Source organism: Tupaia chinensis, unplaced genomic scaffold (genome assembly GCF_000334495.1).
Source record: "Tupaia chinensis unplaced genomic scaffold, TupChi_1.0 Scaffold149424_1, whole genome shotgun sequence".
Lineage (NCBI taxonomy): Eukaryota > Metazoa > Chordata > Mammalia > Scandentia > Tupaiidae > Tupaia > Tupaia belangeri.
The window spans coordinates 1,331,894-1,348,609 of NW_006209268.1; the positions used below are offsets into that span (position 1 = coordinate 1,331,894).

The following is a 16,716-nucleotide window of genomic DNA, read 5'->3' on the forward strand; positions in this document are numbered from 1 at the left end:
TTTTTTCCTCTGATAGTTGATGAAGGGATAGTGCCTTTGGAGAGAAACTCAAAAATGAGGTTTTAGGTCTTTTGAGTTTTAATAGTAAATGGTTTGGAAAGGTCAACTTTTCCCAGTGAATCTTTTGTTTATTGCAAAGATGATGTATTCTCTGGGTTTGTAATTTTTTTTCTCATGAAGCTTTGTTGAAATTTAATCATTTTTGAATTGCCCAGCTTTTTGTGTTTACCATGTTGTCTGCTGTTTAAACTAGGGGCATCTGGCCTTTGTAGTGAGTCTGGACAGACCCATGTATTTTCATATCTTCTGACTCAGTCATAAGATCTAATTTACTTTCTGCTGAAAAGATACCAAGAAATTTCAGAACACAAAGGTACAACAAAATACTCATTTCCCCCCCAGCTTGCTATTTCTTCACATGACACGAAAAACAGACAAGTGTAGGAACCCTTTTTTGAAAAGTTAACTCATTTTAAATTTTCTAGTTCTGTTACCACCAAATTTAAAATATATAATTTTGCTGCTATTTTTCATTATATAAATTTTGAATGGTTTTTTTAAAAATTTATTTATTTTAATTTTTTTTTTTTTAAAGCCAATGGGTTATGGACTCAAACTGCATAGTTGGCTGCCTTTGCTACTTCACCACCAGCTGGCCCCTTGATTTTTTTTTTTTTTTTCTTAAAGCAGGAAAAATGACTTCATTGTTTCTCATTTGCTATCATTTCTACTACAGTAATGGCATTTACATTATAGTGTAACAAACTCTGGTGGATTCTTAACTTTTACAGTAGCCTTATAATCTCCTATCATCCCATTTTATAAACTGTGTGCATTGCCCCAAGTCATATTTATATGTTTCTTTGTATAGACAAAGAAAACTCACCCAATTTTGTAAAAACTATAGATTTAAACTACTTATCTTATGCTCAGATGGTTTTTATTTTAGGATGGTTAATAAAGCTTTTTTTTTTGTAGTATCTTTAAAACCATGAGACTTTTGATAAAGCTCTGGGTCTATCCAACTTACATCTTCTTCCCTTATTTGATACCTGATCGCAACGCCTTACGACAGGAATCACCAACCCTCAGGCTGTGGACTGGCACCAATACCAATCCACAGGGCCAGGCAGCAGTGGGAGGGTGGCCCGCCTTCTTTGTTTGATCCTTACTTTCTGAAAGATGTCCTAGATTTTTCCTGACAGAAAAATGACAGTGGATTTAAAAAATAATTCTCAGTTTTTAAATGGCTATATTAGGGTTTACTATTTTCAAAGTAAAAGGGATTTTCACATTTAAGCAACAATGAAATTCCTTTGTTTACTTTTCATTTTTTTACTTAGCATTTACAAATTGCTGATTGAAAGACAGACGATATCATATATTCTGACAAATGATCTCTTCTGGAAATAAATGTTTTAACACCACTAAAGGACAGTAGGATTTACTACCCCATTTCTCCTTTTAAAGCAGCTTTATTGAGATATAGTTCATATACCATATATTTAACCCATTTAAAGTATATAATTCAATGTATTTTAGTATATTCACAGTTATGTGGAGCCATAACTGTAACCACAGTTATTTTTGGAATATTTTCATCACCTTGAAAGAAACCCCATATCCTTTAGCTGTCACTCTCTACCTCCACCCCCACCCCCCAAGTCATCAGCAACTGCTAATCTACTTTTTATCTTTACAGATTTCCCTGTCTGTGCATTTCTTATGAGGGGAATCATATAATATTGATATGTCGTCTTTTGTGAATGACTTCTTCAACTTACCATAGTATTTTCAAAGTTCATATCATAGTATGTATCAGTAGTTCATTCCTTTGCATCACCAAATAATATTCCATTATGTGAACATACCACATTTTTTTTTTTTCCTCTGATAGTTGATGAAGGGATAGTGCCTTTGGAGAGAAACTCAAAAATGAGGTTTTAGGTCTTTTGAGTTTTAATAGTAAATGGTTTGGAAAGGTCAACTTTTCCCAGTGAATCTTTTGTTTATTGCAAAGATGATGTATTCTCTGGGTTTGTAATTTTTTTTCTCATGAAGCTTTGTTGAAATTTAATCATTTTTGAATTGCCCAGCTTTTTGTGTTTACCATGTTGTCTGCTGTTTAAACTAGGGGCATCTGGCCTTTGTAGTGAGTCTGGACAGACCCATGTATTTTCATATCTTCTGACTCAGTCATAAGATCTAATTTACTTTCTGCTGAAAAGATACCAAGAAATTTCAGAACACAAAGGTACAACAAAATACTCATTTCCCCCCCAGCTTGCTATTTCTTCACATGACACGAAAAACAGACAAGTGTAGGAACCCTTTTTTGAAAAGTTAACTCATTTTAAATTTTCTAGTTCTGTTACCACCAAATTTAAAATATATAATTTTGCTGCTATTTTTCATTATATAAATTTTGAATGGTTTTTTTAAAAATTTATTTATTTTAATTTTTTTTTTTTTGCTGTGTGGCATATATACTTGCTGGAGAGACAAAGATAAAGTGAAGATAGCACTCCCAGAGGGGATAGCCAAGCTTCCTCTTCTCTTGTTAGAATTTTGGGTGCACAGGCACATGTGGCAGGTGTGTTTTTCAAGCCAATGGGTTATGGACTCAAACTGCATAGTTGGCTGCCTTTGCTACTTCACCACCAGCTGGCCCCTTGATTTTTTTTTTTTTTTTCTTAAAGCAGGAAAAATGACTTCATTGTTTCTCATTTGCTATCATTTCTACTACAGTAATGGCATTTACATTATAGTGTAACAAACTCTGGTGGATTCTTAACTTTTACAGTAGCCTTATAATCTCCTATCATCCCATTTTATAAACTGTGTGCATTGCCCCAAGTCATATTTATATGTTTCTTTGTATAGACAAAGAAAACTCACCCAATTTTGTAAAAACTATAGATTTAAACTACTTATCTTATGCTCAGATGGTTTTTATTTTAGGATGGTTAATAAAGCTTTTTTTTTTGTAGTATCTTTAAAACCATGAGACTTTTGATAAAGCTCTGGGTCTATCCAACTTACATCTTCTTCCCTTATTTGATACCTGATCGCAACGCCTTACGACAGGAATCACCAACCCTCAGGCTGTGGACTGGCACCAATACCAATCCACAGGGCCAGGCAGCAGTGGGAGGGTGGCCAGCCAGCAAGCAAGGCTTCATCTGTGTTTGCAGCAGCTCTGTAACATGGGCATTGCCTCCTGGGCTCGGCCTACTGTTGGATCAGTGACTGTATTGAATTCTCATGGAAGCTCAAACTCTGTTGTTGTATGATTGTTTTATTATATATTGCAAGTTCATGCTGATCATGTAGGCTCAGAGTTGTCTACCATGCAGAAAAAGGGAGATTTTTTTTGTTCAAACTACATCATACGTTGTCTAAATTTAGAAAGTTGATTTCTTCCACAAATGCAGTATCTAGTAGATTTTCCAATCTTACCTAAAACTTGAGGTATTTCTTTTGAAATTTGTTTCTTTTCAATTTTATGTATCAAGCAAATGAAAATAGAAGGGAAGAAAGTGTTCTGAAAATTATACAAGGAGGTATTTGCTGACATAATCGCCATTGCTATCATATGCTTTATTAAGTCTTTGTGGCACTATTTGAAGGTACTGTCTTAGGATCTCATATATAACCTGTATGAATGTGCTTGTCCTATCTTTTTGGTCATGTACAAGATTATTCTCTTCATCCCCAAAGTTTAGTAGCTGTTACTTTGCAATAACTACAGGGTGTTGTAAGACAGTTTTGGAATAATTAGATTCCAGATTCATTACAGATAATTTTCCACTCTAAAACCCCACCCTCAAATAGAAGACTTTGAGAAACGCTATTTTTTTACCAGTTAAAAAGGGTTATTTGACCTTTGACACCATGTGTACCTTTCCTTCTGAGATGTGTCTATATGCAGAGGTGAATAATATATACAGTGACGAATTAATAAGAGTTAGTTATAACATAGACTATTTTGTGGGGGTTTCTTTGGGGGAGAGGGAGAGGTTTTCATGACATGCATGGCATGTACATTCGCCAGAAAGACAGAGACAGACAGACAGAAAGAGAGAAATCCCCCCACAGAGGGGATGGCCATGCCGCAATCCCTTCTTGTCCATTCTCGTCTCGGGATCTTGGGCACACATGCACATGTGCCCAGCGTGAATTTAAGCTACCAGGTCCAGGGACCAGCAGTTAGCGTAATGGCGATGTCACTGGACTCCCATGTAGTCAACCGCGGTTCGAGTCCCGGACCCGGTGACTTAAACTCACGCCGGGTGTGTGTGTGTGTGTGTGTGTGTGTGTGTGTGTGTGTGTGACCAAGATCCAGAGAGGAGAATGGATGAGAAGGGATTGCGGCATGGCCATCCCCCTTGGGGGGTGATTTTTTGCTTTCTGTCTCTCTTGTCTTTCTGGCAAGTGCACGGACCCTATAGCAAAAACCTCTCCCAAAAAAAAGAAAAAAAAAAAAAGCTACCAGTTCTGGAACTCGAACCATGGTTGAATACATGGGAGTCCAACGACATAGCCGTTATGCCAATTGCTGGTCCCAAACATAGACTACTTTGTAGTCTTTGGTCATGGAGATATGACCAGTTTTAAATATTTATAATGTCTATATATGAGTTTGAAAACAGAAGTTTCAATTTAATAAGAAATTTGTTCTTGTTAAAAATAAAAAAGGTCAACCTTGTCACTGGTTATCCTTATAGCCAATTAATTTGTACATCTCAATTGCACTGTCTTAAGTTTACAGTAGAAATTGTTAGGACAGAAGGGATGTTATATTAATGATAAGTGTTTTTATAATTTACTGTAGGTCAGATACTTAACTATTAAACATTTTTTTAGCATTTGCAGTAATATTTCATAATCCAAGTTGTAAATCTTGCTCTCCTTACTGGAAACAAATAAAGAGAAAGTGGGTATAGAAGGACTTTTAGTTATAAATGGGATATCAGCCATGGCTAATGAACACCTGAAGATAGTTCCTGCAAATAGTTATTTGTGGAAAGACAAAACCTAGAACCTGTGAGTTTTATTTTTAGAGTTTTTTCCCTCTCTTTCTGTGATTATATTCTCAGACTTTGTGTTTTTTTCTTTCTATGTGCCCCATAGCCTTATTTTTTCTTATTTAGTGTTAGAGAACTTAAATAGAAGAGAAGAAATTCCCAAACAAGGAATATCATTGGAGATTTATTAGCTAACCTTGCATATATATAGAGAGAGTATGAGAAAGCACTCTGTGGCGGGTAGCCATGCCACAATCATTTCTCCCTTATTCTCCTCTCAGAGAATGGATGCACATGCACATGCATTCGGCGTATTTCCCAAGCCACCGGGTCTGGAACCTGAACTGTGCAATTGGTCCAGTGGGATCCAACTACCATGCCACTGTTTGGCCCATATGTAGTTCTTTTTTTAAGATATGCTACTATTAACTGAAGCAACAATTTCTGATACCCTGGGAAATGTCATTTTATGAGAAGGCTGATGTTCAGTTCGCATATACTTGCATAGTTCAAGCCAGCTATGAAAATTATATAGCTAAAGAGATGGTTTTGGTGATAGCAGAATCTATAATTTGAATAGAGCTTTGGAACTCATCCAAAATACTTTCAAATGAACTTCTAATATTCAAATATAAAAGCGTTACTGACCAAACCTTGACTAAATTTCTTAAAAATTATCCTTCTCAGTGTATTTTCATTGTATGAGGGGGAGTCTTCAAAAAAGTTCATGGAAAGTGTGTGTTCTGAAAAAAACTACATAGATTTCAAATTTTTCTGCACCAAAATAAACTCTTACTTTAATTCCATTTTCCATGAACTTTCCAGTATGGATATTTATAACTTACTTATTTTAATGATATGTCTTCTTTTCTTTGCTTTCCGCTCAAGTATGTGGAGAGTTTCTCAAGGCCATAAATGGTTGTCATTTATCTAGCTTTTACTGTTGCTAGGCAGGGTACCACATACTTTATATTATTAAGTCTTCTGACACTGTTGCCTTGTCATTGTTACCATCCATTCCCAGATGAGGAAGAAGGCTCGCAGAATCACGTATGTCTTCAGCTGCTTTTTTGAGCACCTTTTTTTTTCCAGTATACATTGTAAATCCAACATGTTGCCAGGTCTTCATGGAGCCTAAATGTTATTAAAGAAGGGAAATGAGGGACCAGCAGATTGCATAATGTTTACATCATTGGACTCCCATATAGTAAACTGCGGATCCAGTCCCAGACCTGGCAGCTTAAAACTCACACCTGCTGCATGTACATGTGTGCCCAAAATCCTGAGAGGAGAATGGAGGAGAAAGGATTGCAGCGTAGCTATCTTCCCAGGGGATTGATTTCTTACTTTTTTGTCTTTCTGGCGAGCACACTTGCCCTATAGCAGAAATCTCTCTTTAAAGGAGAGAGAGAGAGAGAGAGAGAGAGAGAGAGAGAGAGAGAGAGAGAGAGAGAGGGGAGAGAGACCCACTAAAATAATCACACAGAGAAGTATTGTATTCACATCCTATGACAAGTGGGGTAATGCATAGGTGTATTGTGATTTAGGAGATTAATGGGGAACTTGCCTTGAACTGGCGACAGGCAAATGGCCCTGGGGAATGACGGCACTTGAGTTGAGATGAGAAGGCGACTCAGGAGTTTATAATACACCATGGAGGCTGAAGGTGGGCAAGTAGAGACCATGCTCTTGGAGAATTGGTGGGGCTCACTGTCCAACCAAAGAAGGCTGACATCTATTATTTTTACTCTAGAAGAAAAGTGCTGGGGCCTGGGTCAGGTGTGTGTGTGTGAGTAGGGATGATGGTGGTGAAAATAACCTCAGTAAAGTAAATGCCATGTAAAAAGATTAAATGTGTGGGACTCCAAGAAGAAAGAAAGTTCCTTGAGGTGGGAAACAAAGAAAGAGGGAGATTAATTAGGAGCCGGTTTGAATAGTTAGGGAAAAAAAAAAAGTACTTGAATAATGGTAGTAATAGTGAGAATAGAAGACAGGAAAAGCAGGAATAGAATTTTTAATTTTTCTTTTTTTCAGTTCTTTGCCATCAGGTATGTGCACTTGCTGGAGAGAGACAGAGAGAGGAAAGTGAGGAATCACCCTCCGGGAGGGTGGCCACACTGCACACCCTTCTCCACTTCTCTCTCAGGATTTTGGACACACACACACACACACACACACACATACACGCCCAGCATGATTTAAACCACTGTTGGCCATGTGAGAGTCTTGCACCTAACCACCCTGCCATATGCTGACCCCAAAGTATTATTTCTTGGGAGAGATGGCATATTTCGCTGAGGGGGAGGGCAGAGACTGAGACACACACGTATACATGGCACCCTCAACAGTTTCTCATGCCATGATCCTCCACCCACCTTTCCCAGACAACTAGGATTTTAGGCACATGTATGTGTATGTTCTGGATTGACCTGAGACTCAAACCCTAATCTTCCATAAGGCTTCCACTATGGCAGAGCATTGTGCTACTGCTATGCCACTCCACTTTAGCTAGGCCAAAGATATAGATCATTTATTAAGGAAGGCAGGATGTCAGTGAAAACTGCCCTATGACTGCCTAGCTGTGAATGGTATTATAACTCAAGGTTTTAGTTAGTGGGGTGGAGAGCTCACATAGACTGAGGGCTAATTCCTAAATCTGTGACTTAACTAGGTTAAAGTGACGTTAGATGAGATAGGGAATTGTCTCTCCCTTGATTTCCTCATTTGTGAAAGGAAAATAGTAGGAACAACCTCATGGCATTTTCTGAGGCTTAAGAGAGCTAATGACTGGGACCAGCAGTTTGTGTAATGGCTGTGTCACTGAACTCCCATGTAGTCGACCGTGGTTCGAGTCTCGGACCCGGTGGCTTAAACTCACGCTGGGCACGTGTGCGTACGTGCCCAAGATCCCGAGAGGAGAATGGAGGAGAGGGGATTGCGGTGTGGCCATCCCTCTTGTGGGGTGATTTCTCACTTTCTCTCTGTCTTTCTCTTCTGTCTTTCTGGCAAGCGGACGTGCCCTATAGCAAAAACCTCTCCCAAAAAAAAAAGAAAAAGAAAGAAAGAAAGAGAGCTAATGACTGTAAACTACTTAGTACAATGTTTGGAAAATGGCAGATATTCAATAAATCTAGCTATTATTTAAAGCAGGTAGTAGTTTACTGTTGTAAACTAATAAAAACAAAATCCTGGGGTTTGGTAGGGGAAAGGACAGGGAAATAAAGAGGGAGAAATGGTGCTTTCAAACCTGTTCAAAGTCACACTTCTTGTTCTTAGGCTTGCTCCACTAAACCCAATGCCCACAAACCCCAAACTTTCAAATCCTGGAGCACAAGGGCACTCTCATCTATTTCCTGCCACTCAACACAGTGCTGGACTCCAAAGTGAGGGTTTTTACGTAGTGATATTTGAAACTGTAGGAGGGGATGAAATCTCCAAGTTGAAAATGAAGGCTGTGACCGTGGGAAACACCTGTATTTATTTACAGTGGAGAGAGAGAGAGAAGTGGTTGCCAGAAAAACTAGGATAGTCCGTCTCTACAGCCAGGAATAAAGAGGCAAGTTCATCAAAGTCTGTGAAGACAAGGAGACTAGAAAAGGGGATCAGATGTGATAGGAACAAATGCCTCTCAGCGCAGTTTCAGGACCTTGTGGGGCAGCATCCGGATGGCAGAGTTAACATGTAGGTGGTGGTAACGAAGTGGAAGCATTGGTGGCTGGGTGCATGGATTTCTTTTTTAAGAAATCTATGGTAAAGGTAAGCAGAGCAGTATTTACTTTTGGTAGTTGCAGACTTAAGAAAATATATTATTGTTGTCATCATTGTTCTTGAGGAGCTGAGGGAATGCCAGTGAGGTAAGAACTGAGGAGAGTTACAGAGCACTCTTGATGATTTTGGGTCCTGAAGATCTGCATTGCTAGACTTGAATACCAATTCTTTCATGTATAGGTGGGAACCATCTGACCGGACTGCCTCCTCTTTCTATATCTGCATTTTCAGAGCTTGTAATTCAGGCATTATAGTAAATTCAAAGTTCCCAGCAGAGAGTTGGAGGCACTTAGCAAAGTTAGTTGAATGAGGGAGAAGTAGATATGCTCGCTAGAATGAAAGCTTACCTGTTCTTCTCTTCCCAGCTGTCTACTTAGCATGTACAGTTTTAAAGTTTAACTGGCTTTGATAGTTATATGATAATTTATGTTTTTTAAGTGTGGGTGAGCTGGCAAGTGATCACATTGGTTCTATTTTGTTGTGAATAAATACTATGTCAAAGTTTTATGCCGTTTCAAAAATGTTATTTAAAACAAAACTTCCTTTGAAGCCACAATAGTTTCTTACTCAAAATATTTATTTAGACCATATTGTTTAAATATATATAATTCCCTTAAGGAACAATTGTAGTCTATATAAATCTGAATTTAAAACAAATAGACCTTCTGGACTTCATGGAAACACAAAATGTATATTCCAGTGCTTAAGTGTTTATATACAAAAGGAGTTGAGGTGTTCCAATATTTGTGTGTTTAGGTACAAAAAGAGTTGAATTCATAAAAAAGAATGATGATCTGAAAAGTTTAATTCCCAAATGCACCAGATGTATAGAGTTATTTAGGAAGAGAAAAATATTTGAATCATAAATGAGTTCAGAGCAAGTGAATGAATGATTAAACCAGTGAAATAAATATACATAAAAATAAAGCAACTCTACAGTCTCTTAATCTGTTCTTGTCTTGAACATACTATAATTACATTTGATGAAAGTGTGCTTTGCACATGACACAAAATTAGAATATGTTTGTAAAATAACTATTTTAGGTTTAATGATTTAAAATAGTTGTATTTTATGCTGCAGTTAGTACTTTACTATCCTTGAAAGATCATTTCTTTTTAGTAGTTTTCCCTTGACTTTGTTAAAGTAGAGGGTAGTGTTTAAGCATTGGTGAAAACTATTATTATTGCACTTCAATTATATAAGCGTTTTAATAGTTTTTATATCTAACTTTATAATATGATAGTTCATCAGGTATCTTATTTTCAGTGCAAATACAGTCTTCTAAACTCATTTTACTTTGGTCATATACAATCAAGTTGTGAATGTATTAACTAACACATGTGTTACGTAAAGAAACTATTTCTTTTTTTTTTTTGGAGAGGTTTTCACTATAGGGCACGTGTGCTTGCCAGAGAGAAACATAGTGACAGAAAGCGAGAAATCACCTCCCAGAGGGGGATGGTCATGCCGCAATCCCTTCTCCTTCATTCTTCTCTTGGGATCTTGGGTACGCACGCACACGCGCCCGGCGTGAGTTTTAAGCCACTGGGTCTGGGATGTGAACCGCGGTCAACTACGTGGGAGTCCAGCGACAGCCATTACGCTAACTGCTGGTTCCCCAACGTAAAGAAACTATTTTTAACCTGGAATGTTCTGATCAGTTACCAAGTCAATAAACGAAATTAAAATAAGAATTTTTGGGGAGAAATGTATCTCTGTAAAACTTAATATTTTCTTTAATCACTAATACAGAAAAAAATGTTTTGCAACCTTGTTATGTGTCTTTGGATCAGTGACATTAGAAGAGAGAGAGACCCTTTAATATCAGCCACATTATACAGTTGAATAGTTACTTGAGGTACACAGAAGAGCAGATTAGAAATGGGGGTAAAGTATAAAAGGAATGTACATTTAGGACTCCAACAACCCAAACCAAATAGGGAACCCATAGATTTAATATTAATTAATGAAAGAGAAATACTGTAAATTTGCCTCATCCAAAACATAGAGAACAATAAAATCCTATTCAGTCTTATTCACTGTAAATAGAATTTGTCTCAACTATGATAACAATATCTAAAATACTGCCTGGTACAAATGACACAGTTTATACAAAAATCCAAATGGTTCCAGAAATATGGGCATCTGGAATTGCATAAGTGAGTGAAGCTTTTAGGCACAAAACTGCAATTTCAGACATTCCCCAACCCAAAAATCAGTAATCATTGATTGCATTTAAATCTGTAGAGAGATCTTTTCCTGGCAGTTCACGTAGTTACAGTAGATTATTAATCTGTGAATGATCAGACTAAATCCCCTCTGTCTTCAGAATTTCCATGCAAATTAGATCTAAATGTATAAATTAAATTTCTTAACTGTAGTCTAGGAGCATAGGTCAGCTTTAGCACATAGATTTAAACATAGATTTTTATTCATAAAAACTTGCACACTATGCTAATTTTCTATGGATTCACTCTATAATAAAAACTGATACGATGATTTTTTAAAGTACTTGCAAGGAAATGAAAGTTTTTAGCATGTTTTTTAGTTTTCAAAGATATAATTGTACTCTTTCAGAAATAAAACATTCACATAAATGACTTTTCCTATTTTTAAAGTAATCTGAAAACTAAGTTTAAACTTATTTTCTTACATTGCCATTACAATAAAAAGATGATTGTTTTGTATATCTTCAAAATAGGAATGAAAAGAAAATTACTAAATCAAAGAAAAATAAATCCAAGGAGTTTAAAAGTGTTAAGTAATATGGAAAAGGCTAGTTCTCATTGGGCAAACAGGATTCTCTTTCAAAATAAACCAGAAAGATTAACAAAGCTTATAAAACTAGTCAAAAGAAAAGTGATAGTCTAAATAATAATATGTTTGCCATGTTTTACTTTCACAAACATTTCACTTTCATATTACTTTATTATAATGTATTTCTTCACAGTATTGCCAAGTTGATAAAGTTAAATGTAAATATATAATAGTAACAACCTTTTTTTTTCTCCTTTGGATCTCTAATGTTAAGAAGCATAGCGTCTTAGAATAATGTCTTTAACTAGAGTAAAATGCAGTGTACTCATGCTGGGAAAATTCATTTTGCATGGTATAATAATACACAGTGATTGTATAAAAAATAAAATATATATAAAAAAGAAATGTAGCATCTTAAATGTAGTCCTTTATTATTCTACTAGATCTATGTTTCTGATGGAAAGGTTACGGTGAATAACAAAACATACTAGTGAATGAACTTTTGTTTTCTCATTTTTTTTGTAAGTGATTATGAAAATAATCAAATTTTATTTTTGAAAATTCCTAGTTTAATTGATTCTGAAGATAATCAAATTTTATTTTTGAAAATTCCTAGGTCCCTAACAACATAAAACCTTTAAAATGGAAGTAGGCGTTATTTATTAAAATGATGAGAAAGAAATAGTACCTTTGAACAGATGCTGATCTTTTTTTCCTTCCTTATTTTTCAGGCCATTCGTTGCACACTGGTAAACTGCACGTGTGAATGTTTTCAGCCGGGGAAGATTAACCTGAGGACTTGCGATCAGTGTAAACATGGCTGGGTGGCACATGGTGAGGAAAATCTGGGCTTTTTTTTTTTTTTTTCCTGTTCTTGTTATGTTCATGTGAAGGTGTGTGTGTGTGTGTGTTTTTAGAGCAGTCACTGGCTTGGAGAAGAGAGGTCAGCTGTGCTCCAAGTGTTAGTTAACATTCAGCCTGCGGCTCTCAAACAGCATATTCTCGGCTCCAAGAAATAAGGCTAGGCAAGCAGCTCTCAGCAGAAGGGCAAGATGTTTATAGGACAGTTGGGCCGTGAGGTTCTTCCTGAGTATAGCAGCAGCCAGCAAGCACCAGGCCTGATGGAAACTCAAACATACCACAGTTGGCCTTTCAAGGCCTGGACCTCAGAGGGGAGCTGGCAAATCCTCCTTACTTGAGAACTCCTCAATGACTGCTCACCCTTGTCATATGGTTAGGAGCTGAATTTATCCTTCCAGATGTTAAATTTTGTATGGTCTAAGGTGGGTGAGAGAGTGAACGGGAACATTATTTGACTGGTATCTGAAAAAATAATCTGTAAATACCCCCTTTCAGTGTGTGCTGGGATAGGAGGTAGTCGGTGGAGCGAGAGCTCTGTGTGTGTTGGGGTGGGGTTTTCCAGAGTGAAGGATCTAAGTGTTGAGGCTGTTTGCCAGGTGCACAGAGCTGTTCCATCAGTGTGCCTTCACTGAGAATGTAACATACTCTTGCGAATGGTTTACATTTATTGTGTTTAGGCAAAAAAGGAGACTTGGAAATAAGCAGACATTTTCTTCACCTCCTAGACTGCAGAATTTAAAAAGATAGGTAATGTTTATAAAAGAAATTCTGGCTTGAGATTTTTTGACAGCCTGGGGTATTGGCTCTTAAATGGACATATTCTTCATTCCCAAGCAGTGCCAAACATCCAGTGGGTTGTATTTTTATAAATGTCATGTTATTTTAGCAAGATCTGAGGTAACAGCACTTGGGCCATGCCTTGAAATGCTTTTAATTTATCATGTACCTTGCTTGTTAAGGCGTGTGTGTTGTAGTTGCAGGGACATTTCAGCCATGTTTCTGTGTGGGAGAGAGAGTAGTATGAGACTATTTGGGAAGAAGTGTACTTGGACTACATAGCCACAGCATTATAATCCTTCTGTGCCCCCTGGGATGGAACTCTTTTCTGTTTCATTAACAAGTTCAAAAGCTATAACAACTCTCAATCCAGTCTTAAACAAGAGATAAGCTGCTGTTATTTTTGTAGTCTATGTATGTTTATGCATTCAATGAATTCTTTTTCTTTTACATTCTTTCTAAACAACAAGAAATGAATATTTTCACTATTTGAGAGACAGGAATTCCAAGGTCAAGATGCTGATAGGGTTAGTTTTATTCTGAGGCCTCTTTTCCTAATTTGCAGGTAACTACTCTCACATAGTCTTTTCCTCTGTGGGTGCACACCTCTGATGTCTCCTTGTGCATCCAAATTTCCTCTTTTTACAAGGATATGAGTCAAATTGGATTAGGACCCACCCTAAGGGTCTCAGTTTAAATTACTTCTTTAAAGGCCCTATCTCTAAATAAAGTCAAATTCTGAGGTACTAGGGGTTATAACTTCAACATTGGAATTTTAGGGGAAATTCAGCTTCTAACATTTTCCAAGTGTCGTTTCCTTGTTGAAATACTGATTCTCCTACATAATAGGTAAAGAGCTTATGTTTCAAGCCCATCAAAAAATCATGAGGTCTGGGTGACCAACAGGTGGTGTAGTGGTTATGGTGCTGGAGTCACACAGTTTGAGACTGCAGTTCGAGCCCCAAACCTGGTGGCTTGAAAATCATAATGGGTGAGTGTGCATGCATGTTCAAAATCCCAAGAGGAGAATGGAAGAGAAAGGTTTGCAGCTAGACCATTCCAACTGGAGGGTGATTTCTCATTTTCCCTCTCTGTCTCCCTCTAGCTAACGACACACCCTATAGGCAAAAAAACCTTTAACAACAACAACAACAACAACAAAAATCACGAGATCACTGGAAACAATATGGGCATAGAGTATTCTGAGGTCAGATCTTGGCTCTGTCACTTCAGTGACATGTTTCTTAACATTCCTGGACCTCAGTTTTCTTATCTGTAAAATAGGATAATAGCTACCTTGTAGTCTTATTATGGAAATTAAAGATATGTAGATAATACAGATTAGGAGCAGCAGATGGTATAATGGTTATTATATCACTGGACTCCCACGTAGTTGGCCACAGTTCCAGTGTTGGACTTGGTGGCTTAAAACTCATGCCATACACAGGTGTGTGCATGCCCAAAATCTTGCGAGAAGAATGAAGAAGAGATTGTAGTGTGGTCATCTCCTAAGGGGGTGATTTCTCACCTTCTGTCTCTCTGTCTTTCCAGCTAGCACATGCACCATATAGCAAAAATCTCTAAAAAAAAGAAGACACATACACACACACATAATAGTACACATAAAAATAACAAACTGGAATCAGCAGGTGGCATAGTGGTTAAAGTGCTGGACTCCCACATCGCCAACTGCAGTTTGAGTCCTGGACCTGGTGGCTTGCTTTCTCACTTTTCCTCTCTCTCTTTGTCTCTCTCTCTGGTTAATTTTTTAAATAATAATAATAATAATAAATAAAATTAAATAACTCTTTTAAAAAAATAACAAAATGGACAATAGTAAGTAATAAAGGAAGGTCAATCATTAAATAAAGGATTTTTCACTCTTTTTCCAAAACCATCTTGTATTACCGTCATCTAGTATGGTAGCCTTGTGCATATAAACATTGACTGTTACCAGAGTTTGTTTTATCTGTTCAACTTCCATATTCATATTACATTAGAAGTGTAATGAGATTAAAAAAAAGCAATATTTATTCCTTCCTGAACAACATAAATTACTCCTGGCTAGTGATTGTTGTGAAGGAAACCTTTCTAAGGGATATAATTTTTACCAACTTAAATAAGATATTTCTGTACACTAGACTATGCTTTTCCTGTTGCGCCATTAGAAACTATTTCTGGAATATTAATTTTCTCAGATTTAAGAAACATGAATGCTGATTCTTTCTCTCACAGTTATCACCTTGACCCTTCTTTCCCCTCACACAACTGAGACATATCTGTATACAACTCAGAATACTCACTCATAGGTATGCAAATTGTACTCCTAACTCCCTTCTTCAGGGCACTTATGACAGTAAGGGGTTGGCTTCTAGCCTTTGAGCTGGCAGTGGGATTAGAGCACCCACTCTTTTTGCCCCTAGCATTTCAATTAATTGCTTCATTCCTTCCCCCTGCACAGAAACCCTGAAATCATGTCTCCAATTATTTCTTCTCAGAGGTGAAACACAGCAGTCTTTCTGGCTGCCTTACACAGTACAGTGTCCTAAGCGTGGGGCAAAGAAGAAGTGACTTGGCTCTTCTAGTGTGTGTGTGTGTGTGTGTGTGTGTGTGTGTGTGTGTGATTTTTCTCTGTAAGTGCTTGGAACAGTACTAAGACTACCAGGATACATTACATAGAGTTATTTCATGGTAGCACTCAACAAGGTCTACCTATTATTGTACTAAAAAAAATTAATATATGCTGCTAAGAAAATAATCAAATGACAAAATCAGGTATTCTCTTCAAAAAATAAAATATTTGAGAATTTATTGGCCTATTGAATAAACATTTCCTTTATCTCTTGTTAACAGCATCTACAATATATTCTTAAATATTGAATTTCATGGGTCAGTATATTCCATATATACGTGCATTTGTATCTACATGCAGGGACTGAAAAAATTAATGGAAAATGGAATTAAAATACAGATTTCTTTTGGAACAAAAAAATTGAAATACATGCATAATTTTTTTGTAATGCATATTTTCTGTTAACTTTTTGAAACCCCCACATATGTACATGCATGCACACACATAAACACACATACACATGTACACACACTCATTTACTGCTTTGCAGACTGTGTCTCAATCCTGCTTGGTTGTTGAGATTAGCTGCTCTACAAAAATCTTGAAAAAGTTGCTTTAAAAATTAAATAGTAATTAATTCATTATACTAATAGTAGGCCATGTTACTCTTTGTGAATTATTTCCCTGAAATCTTTAGCCCTACTGAATTATGGTGTATGCGTGGGGAGGGGGATGAGACAGTTCTTTGAGTACCAGTTGGTATTTTCCTCTGAATTAATAAAGCATTTCCTACCCAAACCCTCATCCCCATCACTTAATGAATTTCTTTTGTTTCAAATAATAATTTATTTATTTAATTCCATTTGTTACCATAATAATTATTATTATTTTAATTTGACTAGAGAGAGAGAAAGGGAAAGCAAGAAAGCAAGCCGCCAGGTCCAGGACTCGAA

The 16,716-nt window shown here is 36.8% G+C and overlaps 1 protein-coding gene across 6 annotated transcripts in view; it reads left to right on the forward strand.

The window, feature by feature from the left end:
* Nucleotides 1-16,716, forward strand: part of BNC2 (basonuclin zinc finger protein 2) — a 515,687-nt gene that overhangs the window by 330,668 nt on the left and 168,303 nt on the right. For all 6 annotated transcript variants that reach the window (XM_027769370.1, XM_027769366.1, XM_006171180.2 and 3 more), the window contains one exon: nucleotides 12,285-12,387. In XM_027769370.1, coding sequence (XP_027625171.1) covers nucleotides 12,285-12,387 — 103 coding nt within the window. The remainder of the gene's footprint in view (nucleotides 1-12,284; nucleotides 12,388-16,716) is intronic.